Source organism: Phocoena sinus, chromosome 6 (assembly GCF_008692025.1).
Source record: "Phocoena sinus isolate mPhoSin1 chromosome 6, mPhoSin1.pri, whole genome shotgun sequence".
Taxonomy (NCBI): Eukaryota; Metazoa; Chordata; class Mammalia; order Artiodactyla; family Phocoenidae; genus Phocoena; species Phocoena sinus.
Genome location: NC_045768.1, coordinates 108,443,531 through 108,460,761, shown reverse-complemented (window position 1 = coordinate 108,460,761; position 17,231 = coordinate 108,443,531). Strand labels below are relative to the sequence as shown.

The following is a 17,231-nucleotide window of genomic DNA, read 5'->3' as shown; positions in this document are numbered from 1 at the left end:
CGTCAGTGCCGCAGACTTGAGGGTAACTTCCGTTCCCGCGAGCCGTCACCCCGATTCTTCCCTCTGGCCTCGAGGGGCCTCCTCCTGACACCCACCTTTGTCCTTGGCCCTCCAGGCTGCAGGCCCTACTCCATCCCCCCCTGCGAGCACCACGTGAACGGCTCCCGGCCCCCGTGCACGGGGGAGGGCGACACCCCCAAGTGCAGCAAGATCTGTGAGCCCGGCTACACCCCATCCTACAAAGAAGACAAGCACTTTGGTAAGCGGGGCGGGTGCCGCCAGTGCACCGGCCGGGGGAAGCCAAGGAGGGAGGACCAGGGCTTTGGGCTCTTAGGTCAGGAACACAGAATGGAGCAGCACACTGCATTCTTTGCCCATTTCCACCCTGAAGTCTGCAGGAATGGTGTCTTGGAAGGAAGAGACCAAAGCCCTCATTTCATGGGGGAGTAGTCTGCCCTAGAATCCTTCTGGGTGCCGCCTGCCCTGCTTCCAGGGCCTCAGGCCCCATGCGACCCTCTGTGGGGGGCGCCCTGCCCCACTTGGCCGGTCCCTTTGCAGGATGCAGTTCCTACAGCGTCTCCGGTAGCGAGAAGGAGATCATGGCGGAGATCTACAAAAACGGCCCAGTCGAGGGGGCCTTCTCCGTGTATTCGGACTTCCTGCTGTACAAGTCTGGTGGGTCTCGACCCCTGGTGGCAGCTGGCGGGGGAGGGAGGGCTGGGTTCCCAGCTGGCAGGACCTCCTGGGGGGGGGGGGGGCGGTGCCACACACCCCTGGCCGCTCCTTGGCTGGTGGTAGAGCTCTCCGCAGTGGAAAGGCCAGCGCACGTATCTCCTCAGGGAGCCTTTCCCCCGTTGCTTCCTCATCGCATTCACGTTGGCCTTGGCAGAGTCTAAGCGTCATGCCCAGCACCCAGTGGATGAGGAAGGAGGGAGCACCTTGTTGTGGGGATTCAAACGGCCGGGGACAGGATGGTCGCCACCTGAGAGCTTAGAAATCCCCCATTCCAGACAAACAGTCTGTGCTGAGGGCTTCTGTCTCATTTTATACGCTGCTAGGTTGAAAACTCCAAAGCTCTCCAATCTTATAGAAAAAAAACCAAGGTGCCTGGCAAGAAAAGTTCTTAACACAGTCTCCACCAGTATTATATGAGAGGACGCATTTCCAATTTGACGAAGTGATTCACCAGTGAGGTGGTAGCCTGGGGGTCCTCAGAGCACCTTAGCCAGCATCTTTCTGGGTCATCAGCACTGCCAGCCCAGCCCCTCTCCCACAGCACCTCTGCAGGGTGTGCCCCAGAGCAGCAGTGAGACTAAGCCACGTGGAGTCACTGTATGTAACACAGTTAACTGTTGTATTTTTATTAGAATTTACAACTTTAAAGGGAACCAACGAACACATTTGATTGGCCTCCATCTTAATATTTACCTCCTACATTCGAGTGTGGTAGGCTTTCAAAAATAAGTAATTCCAAAATGCTGTGGGAACCCCTGGAGCCTTCTTGTGGAACGCCAGGGCCCGTCCTTTCCTCCAGCCCCGTCCATCCTGCCTGGGTGACCAGCTGAGCTGGAGGGGTGCTGTGGCAGATGGGGCGGCTGCCCGGTCTTGGTCTGACCGCTGTCTCCTTTCCCAGGGGTGTACCAGCACGTCACAGGAGAGATGATGGGAGGCCACGCCATCCGCATCCTGGGCTGGGGAGTGGAGAACGGCACCCCCTACTGGCTGGTCGGCAACTCCTGGAACACCGACTGGGGTGACAATGGTGAGTGCAGCCCCTTCCTGCTGAGAGCAGGGCCCCCTGAGCCAGGGCACAGCGGGCGTCCTGTCCTGCTCCGCCAGTTGCGCAGGTGCCGGGGCTTCCACGAGGGCAGCCTCTGATCCCGGGAGGGTGTGTGCTCGGCCTGGGTCCCCACGGCACCAGGTGCAGGGGCCGGATGCGGGGTGAACGGAAGCCGGCAGAGCACCTTGTGGGCCGGCTGGTGACAGCTTTGGGGCTGGTTTGTGACTTCTGTTTCCCCGTTTTTCAGGGGTGGGTCTGGATATGTCGGCAAAAGCCAAGCACTCTCTAAAGGCGTCTTCTGCTCTCTAGGCTTCTTTAAAATCCTCAGAGGAGAGGATCACTGTGGAATCGAATCGGAAATTGTGGCTGGAATCCCATGCCCTCGTCAGTACTAGAAGATGTAACCTCCTGTGGGCCTGTCCGCCGGCCCTGGGGATGAGATGCAGGGGTAGGAACGTCTCTTATTCTTTGATTTAGCCAGGACCTGGAGGACTGGGTCAGGCCAAGCCCCACGTCTGCCATCCGCACTGTCTTCCAAGGAGACGCAGCCAAGGCCAGCCCAGCGGACGGGAGCACTTAGCCAGCAAGCCTCCCGTAGACCAGCTGTGTAGTGCCTGCTGCCCCCGCCTCTGCGTCACCAGGGAGCAAGACCAGAAGGGTTGTAGTTTCCCAAAGGAGTGGAAAGTAGAGCTCTCCTAGCTAGATGGATTTCTGCCTGCTTCTTTCTGGATCTGGAATAGGTTGAGAAGAGATAGATAGTGGGGCAGCCCTTTGGAGAAGCCACGTTCTCCCAGGGCCCCTGCATCTGTTGAGGTCTGCAGCGCTGCTAACCCTCTCTGGTCTTGTCCTTGGCATGATTCTTAGGTTTTCTGTTGTGTGCTCCTCGGCTGATCAGGTGGATGAGTCTGCTGGGTGGAAGAGCTGTACTAGTGGAAGAGCTGTACTAGTGGTACAGATTGTCTCCTTCAAACTCAGTGGTTGAGATTTCTCTTACCTGCTGCCCTCTGATACCACAGTCTGGGGAGAAGCCGGCTTTTACTGTTTTGAAATCACTGCTTCACCCTGTTAACATAACAAAGAAAGAAAGGAATGACTGCCAATAAAATGCCTCTTCTTCAATGTGAAGTCTGCGTTCTGGTGGCATCTCGAATATTGTTTCTCACTGTCTGTAGACGTTTAGCTGCCTGTCTCTCCTTCTCCTCCAGAAGGAATCGTGTTCCCATGGATCTGAGTGCCCTTGAACCTCTACAGGGATATCTTGCCTGGGTTGAGTGGAACAAAATAAATACCTAACTTTTTAACTTCACTGCTGCAGCCGTACTGTCAAACCACAGCACCTCCTCTCTTACTTTCCTGTCCTCCTGTCGTTCTCATCAACCCTTTTCTATAAATCTGCCACCCCACACTGCCCCAAGCCTCGGTGAACTCTGTGCCTGCTTACTTAGAACTCTTACCTCTTTTTCTTATTTTACCAACTGCACACCAGCAGTGAGGGTTCCTGCAGGCGCGGTGTAACCAGTCCTGCCGGAAGACCAGCTTCCCGGGTCGGGGCAGAGCCTGTGTGCAGTGTTAGGAGCTCCTGTCTCTTGGGATGCTCGTTAAGATTGCTGCTTTGCATCATCCTAATTCCCCGTACGCAATGGGAGGACCCCAGTTAGTTCTCCAGGGAACAGGAGACTGTTAGAATCTCCACCTCTACCCGCACCCCGGCCTGTCAATACCCCAAGTCATTTCCCTTCCACAACTGGGAGTGGAACCAGCTCTTCCCAGAAGCACAGGAGGTTTAACTTCTGACGTGCCCCAGAAATTAGGATCAGAACTACCTCAGACACGCTCTTGAACACGTGGTGAACATCATTGCAGGAAAAACTGGTGAAACTCATAGTACTTACAGAATGTTTAACAAGGGTTAAAGCTACAAATTCTTCACTGCTAGGATACATTCACAGTGAAGTTCTAACATTTTCTACCCACTCCCAAACTGCATTGAATAATTCTGTTTACTACTTTCTCCCATTCGCACCCCTTACCCACCTGCACCTCCATCCTCACCCGGACGCCAGCAGACATGCACTAAGTGAACCGAACTGGACCTCGGGGCATCTTCGTGCTTGGCCTAAGGAGTCTTTGTTAGAAAATAGAAAGCAATGTTTACGATTGGGACTGACGTCACTACTTCAGTAAACACACTACCCTACTACCACCACCTCATTGCCTCAGTTCAGTAGGTGGGAAGTTTTTCTTGGGTGCCTCCAAACAAGATGACAGAAGTGACAATACCTTTTCGTTCTTTACATGGAGAAGGGTGTATTTTTGTTCAGATTTAGAAGGGTGAGCAAAGGTAGTCCAACCTTTCCCGTTCCTTTAATAGGCATCAGAAACTGTCCTTTGGAGCCTCAGGAGTGGTCCATGGACCAACAGCATTGCCATCTCCGAGGTTCTTGCAAGAAATGCACAGTTTGGGGACAGGCCTGAATCTGCATGTGTGGTTAACCCGGACTCCACTATGGGTTGAGGAACGCCTTAGAGCAGTGGCTCCCAAGCTGGTCTCCTGCCCAGCAACATGTGTGGCACCAGGGAACTTGTTAAAAACATAGGTTTAGGGGCACCTCCCCAGATCCACTGAGAAATCTAGCAATCTGGAACCTTCAAGCAGTTCACTGAAGTTTAAGAACCAGCCTTAGAGCTCTCTTTCCAAAACTAAGAATAACCTAGGGCTTCCCTGGTGGTTAAGAATCCGCCTGCCAATGTAGGGGACACAGGTTCAAGCCCTGGCCCGGGAAGATCCCACATGCCGCGGAATGGCTGGGCCCGTGAGCCACAACTGCTGAGCCTGCGCTCTACAGCCCGTGCCCTGCAACGAGAAGCCACCACAATAAGAAGCCTACACACAGCAAGGAAGACCCAAAGCAGAAAATAACCTAGAATGCCTGTTAATTAACAAATGTCTAGCCACCCCTCCTCCTCCCCCTACAGCCGTGGCCACAGAGAAGGGGCTCAGTAGATACAAGAGTGGGGCTTCCAGGTAGTAGTTTCCCAGGGCAGGGTGTGGGTGTGTGTGCAGGTCTCAGCTAGGGCTCCAGAGAAAGTTCTCCAAATGGGGTTAGGCTCTGTTAAGTTTCTTGATTTAAAGCCCTGGATTCAGATGGGTCAGATATTCCTCTGAGGAAAACTTAAAATCTCCCACTGTATGAGTCACGTAGACTATGCCAGGGATCTTGTACATTTAATTACTTACCTTAAAAGTGTGCAGTAGACGGTGGGGTTGCCAGATTCAGCAAGTAAAAATACACGATGCCAGGGCTTCCCTGGTGGCGCAGTGGTTGAGAGTCCGCCTGCTGCTGCAGGGGACACGGGTTCGTGTCCCGGTCTGGGACGGTCCCACATGCCGTGGAGCGGCTGGGCCCGTGAGCCACGGCCGCTGAGCCTGCGCGTCCGGAGCCTGTACTCTGCAACGGGAGAGGCCACAACAGTGAGAGGTCCGCGTACTGCAAAAAAAAAAAATACAGGATGCCAAATCAGATTTGAATTTCAGAAGTCATCTTTTAGTATAAATATGTCCTGTGCAGTATTTGGGACATAATTATACTAAAAAACCATTTTATCTGAAATTCAAGTTTAACTGGGTATCCTGTATTATCCGGCAATTGCAGTAGAGAAAACATTTAGAAGGGATATGTTCTTCCAAAGGAGTGGGCATGCGAGCTAAGACCTTTATAGCTTTACAGCTGGGAGGGACCTAAAAGATCATACAAACCATCAGAAGCTCAGAAAGCCCCACAGCTGAGCCAGGAGAGAAGCTTCCAACGCATCCACCTCAGACCAAGGCTCTTTCCACCGGGTTGTCCCGTGTCCTACGTGATAGATTTCAACACACAAATCTTAACACCTACCTTGGAATCGCAAACCAAGTTTTGATGCTTAAATTACTCACTGCTGAGTCTGGCTTAGAGCTGGGCTCTAAGTGGTAAGTGACTTTGGCTTCAGTGTGGTGACTGGTTCATCCAGGACTGAGTCTCAAATGAACCAAAACAGTTCACGGTCAGGCGGCGGCAGCGACCCACAGGAGAAGAATCAGTGTGGGTACGTGTGTCACAGTGCAGACCCAACGTTACTGCTGGAACATAGCTCCTTCAGTGACTAAGTCACACACAGAGAGCTGCAGCAAAAGAGGACTGACTATACACTACACACCAAGAGCACAGCTTCGGGAAAGTACTGTAATGCCCTGCGACAGGGATTCTCGGCCCGAGGGGCTTTTTCAAACACCCCCTCTGAGCTGAGACTCGGAGTCACTGGGTGGGCACAGCCCAAACCTCGGCGATGCTGGGGGGAAGAGGGAGGTGGACCACCGTGCTGGGGGAACTGGGCTAAGTGCCACTTGGCTTTCAAGCCGATCACCCGAAAACATCTTCTGCCTTTCTTGAGAAACAAACAGAAAAAAACCCCAAAGCTGAAAATACCCTCCGAATGCAATAAAATTTCTGAATGCAGCTAAGAGAATTAGCTAGAAGTAGAGCAGGCTGGCGGAGATGATGCCCTTGCTCCCTTCCCGGCAGGCACAGCGCAGCGGGGGGAGGCCGGGTCCCTGCTTCCCAGTGGCAGCAGTGGCCACCGTCCCTCAACCAGTAACTCCAGCCTGGAGTTCCGTACCTGCCACGCTCATCCAGGCTTCAAGTGAACTGCCCTTGACAAATGCCGAGTAATTCAGTTCTTTATTATAAAAATCTCAAAAACGTCAGCCTTAACTGGAAACCAACCTGCTACGATGGGACCAAAGGCAATCCTGAAACCTAAACTCCTTTTAAATGAGGAAATAATGCTAACCCCACCCAGAAGTTACTTCCTAGCCTTCACGTGCAGAAGACAGTCTGCATCCTTAGGAAACGGGAATATTCCTAGAACTCTAAACATTCACATCTACTACATTCAAGTCCACTGAAGAAAACAAAAGGATGAGAAAAACAGGAAGAGAACAGAAAGAAAATGCACTTCACTTTCTACTAGGATAGGTATTCAAAGGTTGCTTCAAATTAAATACATTTAAATTTAGCCCGTATTCACACTAAGTATGATCTCTCTGCAGGCCTGGATGCAGCCCTGACTGTGACCCACAGCAGTGGACGCTCAGCCCTCAGTCACCCCGCCCAGGTGGGCACAGGTGAACACAGGTGGCCAAGGCTGAAGTGTCCTTTCCCTTTAATCTTATCTTCACCACATGTCACAGTTTCTAAAGTTCTAGGCCCACAGAGTTCTTTGAGGAATTAAAGCAGGAGGGGAAAAAGGGGGGAAGCCCACATCCATCCCTGAAGAGAAGGTAAGTCCATTCCCCAGGGTGTTCAGTCTCCCGACCAAGCCCAGTCAGCGTTCTCCAGTCTGAACATAGTCCTCTGTGACCTGGGACAGGGTGCTCAGATACTGCCAGCTCAGGGCCGCCAGGAGCATGACACACGACAGGTACAGGGGTGAGTAGTGGCTCCGAGAGATGAGCTGACAGTTGGGAAGACTCTGTGTCCTGATCGTGGAGATGATCTGCCTTGTTTTAGTAGAACATGGGTCGGAGTTGGGGATTCTGTGATAAATCTGTGGAAGAAAGAGAAGAAAACAGTCGTAGGAACTTTATAAACATCTGTGTTCACTTCTTACCACAACCTGAAACAGGTAGGCATTTTATGCCCATTTTACCATTGAGAAAAACTGAGGCTCAGAGAACACAAAAGCAATAACCCAAAGTCACTCCACTAATAAGGCAGGATGTCAGCGGGGCCTGTGTGATCCCACGGGCCATCCCGGAGCAGCAGGGTGGCCCCCGAGAGCCCCACCCTCGGAACCTCGCAGAGCCAGTGACATCCATGTTGCTCGCTGAGGCTACAGCGGAACCACGTGGAGGAGGAAACACACTGCACAGACCGGGCACGGGCACTCAGGAGAACGCGATGGACTCTGAGGTGCACGCAGCAGGCGAGAACAAAGCAGGGCCCCCGAGAGTCACCCTGGAGGCCTCCCCGTCCCTGCACACCCTCCCCTCCGAAAGCTCCAGAATCCCCGCTGAACCCAGGCCTCCTCCCCAGGCCTGCAAACACTGCTCCTGCTTAGGTTAGGCCCTCCCACCGGAGCTTCCAAATCGAGCTCCTGCCTCTGTGCTCGAACCCTAAAGCCATGCACCTGCCCCACCACGCTGTCACCAAAGAGACCTACAACCCCTTCGGCGTGACAGCCTCGGGGGTTCCCTATCCCCGGCCGCGCGAGGCCTGAGCTCCCGAGCGTGCACCTGGCCCTGCCCAGGCCCCCACGCACGCCAGCAACAGCTGCCGGTGATCGTCTTCTGTGTGCGATGCTGCTGTTTCTGTTCCCTCCCCGCTCACACCATTCCCTCTGCCCCCGGGAACGCTCCTTCCACGTGCCGTCGCCAGGCTGAGTCCCACCTCCACCCAAGTCTCGCCCTAGGTAGCTGTCTTCCATGGCACCCGGCCCGAATGCCCAGGTCGGGCCGAGGGCCCCCTCGGGTATATACTATCTCCCCGTCGCCCATGCCGGGCCAGCATCTGCACGTCGCCCTAAATGGACCGAAGGCCTGAAGGCACCGCAGCTTCCTTGTCTTTCCATCTCCGGCCCAGCCCTGTGCCCGGCACAGAGCAGGCCTTCGATCAACGTTTCCTGCCTCAAACCAACTGACCCAGAGGTCATTAAGGTGGAAAGCGACGGGGACCCGAGCCCAGACGGAGGCAAAGAGGATGAAGAGGACGGAGCAGGCATCTATAAAGTTATTATCTTCAAATTTTCCATTACACAATGGGTATGTTTTTCCCACAAACGTTCTCTTATATTCTTGCCCCCCTCACCCCAAAAAGCACAACTACAATTTAATATAGCGAGGAAATAAAAGAACATGCTGACAGGAACACGCCAATGACATCTAACATCTAACGCGATGCTATGAAGCACAGCTACAGAGAGAAGTCCACACGGAGAGAAACTATAATGTCTTCTCAAAAACTGTAGATGATAGAATTATGGTTATAAAAATAGGCAAAACAAAAAAAAAAGAAATCAAACTTCCCTTACATTATTCCCCCTCGCTTTGTCCTTATTAGCCTATACATATAAATGTACAAACCGTCACATATTAATACATACATTAATGTAATATGATATACTAGTGTAGTTTATTCCTGGGTTTATTCCAGGAATGCAAAGATTCTTCAATATACGCAAATCAATCAATGTCATAAACCATATTAAACTGAAGGAGAAAAACCATATGATCATCTCAATAGGGTCAGAGAAAGCTTTTGACAAAATTCAACACCCATTTATGATAAAAACCCTGCAGAAAGTAGGCACAGAGAGAACTTTCCTCAACATAATAAAGGCCAGATATGACAGACCCACAGCCAACATCGTCCTGAATGGTGAAAAACCGAAAGCATTTCCACTAAGATCAGGAACAAAACAACGTTGCCCACTCTCACCACTCCTATTCAACATAGTTTTGGAAGCTTTAGCCACAGCAATCAGAGAAGAAAAGGAAACAAAAGGAATCCAAATCGGAAAAGCAGAAGTAAAGCTGTCACTGTTTGCACATGACATGATACTATACACAGAGAATCCTAAAGATGCTACCAGAAAACTACTAGAGCTAATCAATGAATTTGGTAAAGCAGCAGGATACAAAATTAATGCACAGAAATCTCTGGCATTCCTATACACTAATGATGAAACATCTGAAAGTGAAATCAAGAAAACACTCCCATTTACCACTGCAACAAAAAGAATAAAATACCTAGGAATAAACCTACCTAAGGAGACAAAAGACCTGTATGCAGAAAAACATGACACTGATGAAAGAAATTAAAGATGATACAAACAGATGGAGAGCTATACCATGTTCTTGGATTGGAAGAATTAACATTGTGAAAATGACTCTACTACCCAAAGAAACCTACAGATTCAATGCAATCCCTATCAAACTACCACTGGCATTTTACACAGAAGTAGAACAAAAAATTTCACAATTTGTATGGAAACACAGAAGACCCCGAAGAGCCAAAGCAATCTTGAGAACGAAAAACGGAGCTGGAGGAATCAGGCTCCCTGACTTCAGACAATACTACAAAGCTACAGTAATCAAGACACAATGGTACTGGCACAAAAACAGAAAGATATATCAATGGAACAGGATAGAAAGCCGAGAGATAAACCGACGCACATACAGTCACCTTATCTTTGATAAAGGAGGCCGGGATGTACAGTGGAGAAAGGACAGCCTCTTCAGTAAGTGGTGCCGGGAAAACTGAACAGGTACACGTAGAAGTGTGAGATTAGATCACTCCCTAACACCATACACAAAAATGAGCGCAAAGAGGAAAACATAGGCGGAACACTCTATGACATAAATCACAGCAAGATCCTTTTTGACCCACCTCCTAGAGAAATGGAAATAAAAACAAAAATAAACAAATGGGACGTAATGAAACTTCAAAGCTTTTCCACAGCAAAGGAAACCATGAACAAGACCAAAATACAACCCTCAGAATGGGAGAAAATATTTGCAAATGAAGCAACTAACAAAGGATTAATCTCCAAAATTTACAAGCAGCTCATGCAGCTCAATAACAAAAAAGACAAACAACCCAATCCAAAAATGGGCAGAAGACCTAAACAGACATTTCTCCAAAGAAGATATACAGACTGCCAACAGACACATGAAAGAATGCTCAACATCACTAATCATTAGAGAAATGCAAATCAAAACTACAATGAGATATCACCTCACACCAGTCAGAATGGCCATCATCAAAATATCTAGAAATAATAAATGCTGGAGAGCGTGTGGAGAGAAGGGAACCGTCTGGCACTGCTGGTGGGAATGTAAACTGATACAGCCACTGTGGAGGACAGTATGGAGGTTCCTTAAAAAACTACAAATAGAACTACCACATGACCCAGCAATCCCACTACTGGGCATATACCCTGAGATAACCATAATTCAAAAAGAGTCATATACCAAAATGTTCACTGCAGCTCTATTTACAACAGCCCGGAGATGGAAACGACCTAAGTGCCCATCATCGACTGAATGTATAAAGAAGATGTGGCACATATATACAATGGAATATTACTCAGCCATAAAAACAAACGAAACGGAGCTATTTGTAATGAGGTGGATAGACCTAAAGTCTGTCATAGACTGAAGTCAGTCAGAAAGAAAATGACAAATACCGTATGCTAACACATATATATGGAATTTAAGGGAAAAAAATGTCATGAAGAACCTAGGAGTAAGACAGGAATAAAGACACAGACCTACTGTAGAACGGACTTGAGGATACGCGGAGGGGGAAGGGTGAGCTGTGACAGGGCGGGAGAGACGCCTGGACATAGATACACTAACAAACGGAAGGTAGATAGCTAGTGGGAAGCAGCCGCATGGCACAGGAGTATCGGCTAGGTGCTTTGTGACTGCCTGGAGGGGTGGGATAGGAAGGGTGGGTGGGATAGGAAGGGTGGGTGGGATAGGAAGGGTGGGTGGGATAGGGAGGGTGGGTGGGATAGGGAGGGTGGGTGGGAGGGAGACGCAAGAGGGAAGAGATATGGGAACATATGTATATGTGTAACTGATTCACTTTGTTATAAAGGAGAAACTAACACAGCATTGTAAAGCAATTATACCCCAATAAAGATGTTAAAAGAAAAAAAAAAAAACAACTGGGACCTAATGTTACTTCAAAGCTTTTGCACAGCAAAGGAAACCATAAACAAGACCAAAAGACAACCCTCCGAATGGGAGAAACTATTTGCAAATGAAGCAACTGACAACGGATTAATCTCCAAAATTTACAAGCAGCTCATGCAGCTCAATAACAAAAAAACAAACAACCCAATCCAAAAATGGGCAGAAGACCTAAATACACATTTCTCCAAAGAAGATATACAGACTGCCAACAAACACATGAAAGGATGCTCAACATCACTAATCATTAGAGAAATGCAAATCAAAACTTCAATGAGATATCATCTCACACCGGTCAGAATGGCCATCATCAAAAAATCTAAAAACAATACATAAATGCGGGACAGGGTGGAGAAAAGGGAACCCTCTTGCACTGCTGGTGAATTGCACTGGGAATGTGAATTGGTTCAGCCACTATGGAGAACAGTACGGAGGTTCCTTAAAAAACTACAAATAGAACTACCACATGACCCAGCAATCCCACTACTGGGCATATACCCTGAGAAATCCATAATTCCAAAAGAGTCAGGTACCAAAATGTTCATTGCAGCCCTATTTACAATAGCCCGGAGATGGAAAAAACCTAAGCGCCTATCTTCGGATCAATGGATAAAGAAGAGGTGGCACACATATACAATGGAATATTACTCGGCCATGAAAAGAAACAAAACTGAGCTATTTGTAATGAGGTGGATAGACTGAGAGTCTGTCATACAGAGTGAAGTAAGTCAGAAAGAGAAAGACAAATACCATATGCTAACACATATATATGGAATTTAAGAAAAAAAAATGTCATGAAGAACCTAGGGTTAAGACAGGAATAAAGACACAGACCTAGCAGAGAATGGACTTGAGGATATGGGGAGGGGGAAGGGTAAACTGTGAGAAAGTGAGAGTGAGGTTTGGACATATATACACTACCAAACGTAAGGTAGATAGCTAGTGGGAAGCAGCCGCATAGCACAGGGAGATCAGCTTGGTACTTTTGACCGCCTGGAGGGGTGGGATAGGGAGGGCGGGAGACGCAAGAGGGAAGAGATATCGGAACATATGTATATGTATAACTGATTCACTTTGTTATAAAGGAGGAACTAACACACCACTGTAAAGCAATTATACTCCAATAAAGATGTAAAAACAAAACAAAACATTTAGAGAAGAGCTAACACCTATCCTTCTCAAACTCTTCCAAAATATAGCAGAGGGAGGCACGCTCCCAAACTCATTCTACGAGGCCACCATCACCTTGGTACCAAAACCAGACAAGGATGTCACAAAGAAAGTAAACTACAGGCCAATATCACCGATGAACATACATGCAAAAGTCCTGAACAAAATGCTAGCAAACAGAATCCAACAGCAAATTAAAAGAATCACACACCATGATCCAGTGGGTTTATTCCAGGAATGCAAGGATCCTTCAATACACGCAAATCAATCAACGTGATAAACCATATTAACAAATAGAAAGAGAAAAACCGTATGATCATCTCAACAGACGCAGAGAAAGCTTTCGACAAAATTCAACACCTAGGTATGATAAAAACCCTGCAGAACACAGGCATAGAGGGAACTTTCCTCAACATAATGAAGGACATATATGACAAATCCACAGCCAACATCGTCCTCAATGCTGAGAAACTGAAAGCATTTCCAGTAAGATCAGGAACAAGACAAGGTTGCCCACTCTCACCACTATTTTTCAACATAGTTTTGGAAGTTTTAGTCACAGGAATCAGAGAAGAAAACGAAATAAAACGAATCCAAATCGGAAAAGAAGAAGTAAAGCTGTCACTGTTTGCACATGACATGATACTATACAGAGAAAATCCTAAAGATGCTACCAAAACACTACTAGAGCTAATCAATGAATTTGGTAAAGCAGCAGGATACAAAATTAATGCACAGAAATCTCTGGCATTCCTATACATTAATGATGAAAAATCTGAAAGTGAAAGCAGGAAACACTCCCATTTACCATTGGAACAAAAACAATAAAATATCTAGGAATAAACCTACCTAAGGAGACAAAACTCCTGTATGCAGAAAATTATTAAGACACTGATGAAAGAAATTAAAGATGATACAAATACATGGAGAGATATACCATGTTCCTGGATTGGAAAAATCAACATTGTTAAAATGACTCTACTACCCAAAGCAATCTACAGATTTAATGCAATCCCTATCAAACTACCACTGGCATTTTGCACAGAAGTAGAACAAAAAATTTAACAATTTATATGGAAAAACAAAAGACCCCGAAGAGCCAAAGCAATCTTGAGAACGAAAAACGGAGCTGGAGGAATCAGGCTCCCTGACTTCAGACAATACTACAAAGCTACAGTAATCAAGACACAATGGTACTGACACAAAAACAGAAAGATCAATGGAACAGGATAGAAAGCCCAGAGATAAACCCACGTACATACGGACACCTTATCTTTGATAAAGGAGGCCGGGATGTACAGTGGAGAAAGGACAGCCTCTTCAGTAAGTGGTGCTGGGAGAACTGGACAGGTACACGTAAAAGTATGAGATTAGATCACTCCCTAACACCATACACAAAAATAAGCTCAAAATGGATTAAAGACCTAAATGTAAGGCCAGAAACTATCAAACTCTTAGAGGAAAACATAGGCAGAACACTATAACATAAATCACAGCAAGATCCTTTTTGACCCACCTCCTAGAGAAATGGAAATAAAAACAAAAATAAACAAATGAGACCTAATGAAACTTCAAAGCTTTTGCATGAAAAAGGAAACCATGAACAAGACCAAAAGACAACCCTCCAAATGGGAGAAAATATTTGCAAATGAAGCAACTGACAATGGATTAATCTCCAAAATTTACAAGCAGCTCATGCAGCTCAATAACAAAAAACCAAACAACCCAATCCAAAAATGGGCAGAAGACCTAAATAGACATTTCTCCAAAGAAGACATACAGACTGCCAACAAACACATGAAAGGATGCTCAACATCATTAATCATTAGAGAAATGCAAATCAAAACTACAATGAGATATCATCTCACACCGGTCAGAATGGCCATCATCAAAAAATCTAGAAATAATAAATGCTGGAGAGGGTGTGGAGAGAAGGGAACCCTCTTGAACTGCTGGTGGGAATGTGAATTGATACAGCCACTGTGGAGAACAGTATGGAGGTTCCTTAAAAAACTACAAATGGAACTACCACATGACCCAGCAATCCCACTACTGGGCATATACCCTGAGATAACCATAATTCAAAAAGAGTCATATACCAAAATGTTCACTGCAGCTCTATTTACAACAGCCCGGAGATGGAAACGACCTAAGTGCCCATCATCGACAGAATGTATAAAGAAGATGTGGCACATATATACAATGGAATATTACTCAGCCATAAAAAGAAACGAAACGGAGCTATTTGTAATGAAGTGGATAGACCTAAAGTCTGTCATAGACTGAAGTCAGTCAGAAAGAAAATGACAAATACCGTATGCTAACACATATATATGGAATTTAAGGGAAAAAAATGTCATGAAGAACCTAGGAGTAAGACAGGAATAAAGACACAGACCTACTGTAGAACGGACTTGATACGGGGAGGGGGAAGGGTGAGCTGTGACAGGGCGGGAGAGACACCTGGACATAGATACACTAACAAACTTAAGGTAGATAGCTAGTGGGAAGCAGCCGCATAGCACATGAATATCGGCTAGGTGCTTTGTGACTGCCTGGAGGGGTGGGATAGGGAGGGTGGGAGGGAGGGAGACGCAAGAGGGAAGAGATATGGGAACATATGTATATATGTAACTGATTCACTTTGTTATAGAGGAGAAATTAACACAGCATTGTAAAGCAATTATACCCCAATAAAGATGTTAAAAGAAAAAAAAAAAAAACAACTGGGACCTAATGTTACTTCAAAGCTTTTGCACAGCAAAGGAAACCATAAACAAGACCAAAAGACAACCTTCCAAATGGGAGAAACTATTTGCAAATGAAGCAACTGACAACGGATTAATCTCCAAAATTTACAAGCAGCTCGTGCAGCTCAATAACAAAAAAAACAAACAACCCAATCCAAAAATGGGCAGAAGACCTAAATAGACATTTCTCCAAAGAAGATATACAGACTGCCAACAAACACATGAAAGGATGCTCAACATCACTAATCATTAGAGAAATGCAAATCAAAACTACAATGAGATATCACCTCACACCAGTCAGAATGGCCATCATCAAAAAATCTAGAAACAATAAATGCGGGACAGGGCGTGGAGAAAAGGGAACCCTCTTGCACTGCTGGTGGGAATGTGAATTGGTTCAGCCACTATGGAGAACAGTACAGAGGTTCCTTAAAAAACTACAAATAGAACTACCATATAACCCAGCAATCCCACTACTGGGCACATACCCTGAGAAATCCATAATTCCAAAAGAGTCAGGTACCAAAATGTTCATTGCAGCCCTATTTACAATAGCCCGGAGATGGAAAAAACCTAAGTGCCCGTCTTCGGATGAATGGATAAAGAAGATGTGGCACATATATACAATGGAATGTTACTCAGCCATAAAAAGAAATGAAATTTAGCTATTTGTAATGAGGTGGATAGACCGAGAGTCTGTCATTCAGGGTGAAGTCAGTCAGAAAGAAAAAGACAAATACCGTATGCTAACACATATATATGGAATTGAAGAAAAAAAATGTCATGATGAACCTAGGGGTAAGACAGAAATAAAGCCACAGACCTACTAGAGAACGGACTTGAGGATATGGGGAGGGGGAAGGGTGAGATGTGATAAAGTGAGAGAGAGGCCTGGACATATATACACTACCAAACGTAAGGTAGATAGCTAGTGGGAAGCAGCCGCATAGCACAGGGAGATGAGCTCGGTGGTTTGTGACCGCCTGGAGGGGTGGGATAGGGAGGGTGGGAGGGAGGGAGACGCAAGAGGGAAGAGATATGGGAACATAAGTATATGTATAACTGATTCACTTAGTTATAAAGCAGAAACTAACACACCACTGTAAAGCAATTATACCTCAATAAAGATGTTAAAAAAATAAATAATCTCTGAAAAAAAATAGATTATCCACAAGGACCTACTGTATAGCACAGGGAACTCTTCTCAGTATTCTGTAATAACGTATATAGGACAAGAATCTAAAAGAATGGATATATGTATTTGTATAAATGAATCACTTTGCAGTACACCGGAAGTTAACACAACATTGTAAATCAACTATAATCCAATATAAAATTTGAAAACATTTTAATTAAAAACATTGCACGATGTTAAATAAAACCAAAAAACAACCTTATAGAGTTTTTATAGTTTAGTTTTATAGTTTAATTATTTTATTCTTTGTCCTCCCCCACCCCGCAACTTCTATCTTAGCAGGCTTGAAAAAACTAAATCTACTTTACCACAGAGTAGTGCCTTTATAGGAAATAACCCAACGGTTTACTTCTGGACCTGCCTCATCAGTATCAGCTGGGAATACCCTGTAATCGTGACAATTCATTAACCTCTGCTGTAAAAGCAGGAGAAAGAAGACTCACGCTATTTTTCTGTGAAAATGGTGGTTAGAAGAAGGGGTGTTGTAGGGGTGTGAGGGGAAAAGAAGAGAGAGTTAATGAAACAGAGTAAAGAAATAAAGAGAAAAAATTGTAGATGATGGAATTATGCTTAAAAAATAGGCAAAACAAAAATAAAGAAATC

At 46.3% G+C, this 17,231-nt stretch overlaps 2 protein-coding genes across 13 annotated transcripts in view; one reads left to right on the top strand and one right to left on the bottom strand.

Annotated features, from left to right (window-relative positions):
• CTSB (cathepsin B) overlaps positions 1 to 3,086 on the top strand; it is a 65,060-nt gene extending 61,974 nt beyond the window's left edge. For 5 of the 8 annotated variants that reach the window (XM_032633831.1, XM_032633833.1, XM_032633834.1 and 2 more), the window contains 4 exons: positions 116 to 259; positions 559 to 675; positions 1,634 to 1,762; positions 2,090 to 3,086. In XM_032633831.1, the coding sequence (XP_032489722.1) occupies positions 116 to 259; positions 559 to 675; positions 1,634 to 1,762; positions 2,090 to 2,175 (476 nt within the window). In that variant the 3' untranslated portion in view covers positions 2,176 to 3,086. Of the gene's footprint in view, positions 1 to 115; positions 676 to 1,633; positions 1,763 to 2,089 lie in introns of all 8 variants that reach the window. The other 3 variants (XR_004350220.1, XR_004350221.1, XM_032633837.1) reach the window with 3 other exon arrangements.
• A 3,390-nt stretch (positions 3,087 to 6,476) lies between these two features.
• The window catches only part of FDFT1 (farnesyl-diphosphate farnesyltransferase 1), a 43,538-nt gene continuing 32,783 nt past the window's right edge, over positions 6,477 to 17,231 (bottom strand). For all 5 annotated transcript variants that reach the window (XM_032633826.1, XM_032633827.1, XM_032633829.1 and 2 more), the window contains one exon: positions 6,477 to 7,363. In XM_032633826.1, the coding sequence (XP_032489717.1) occupies positions 7,142 to 7,363 (222 nt within the window). In that variant the 3' untranslated portion in view covers positions 6,477 to 7,141. The remainder of the gene's footprint in view (positions 7,364 to 17,231) is intronic.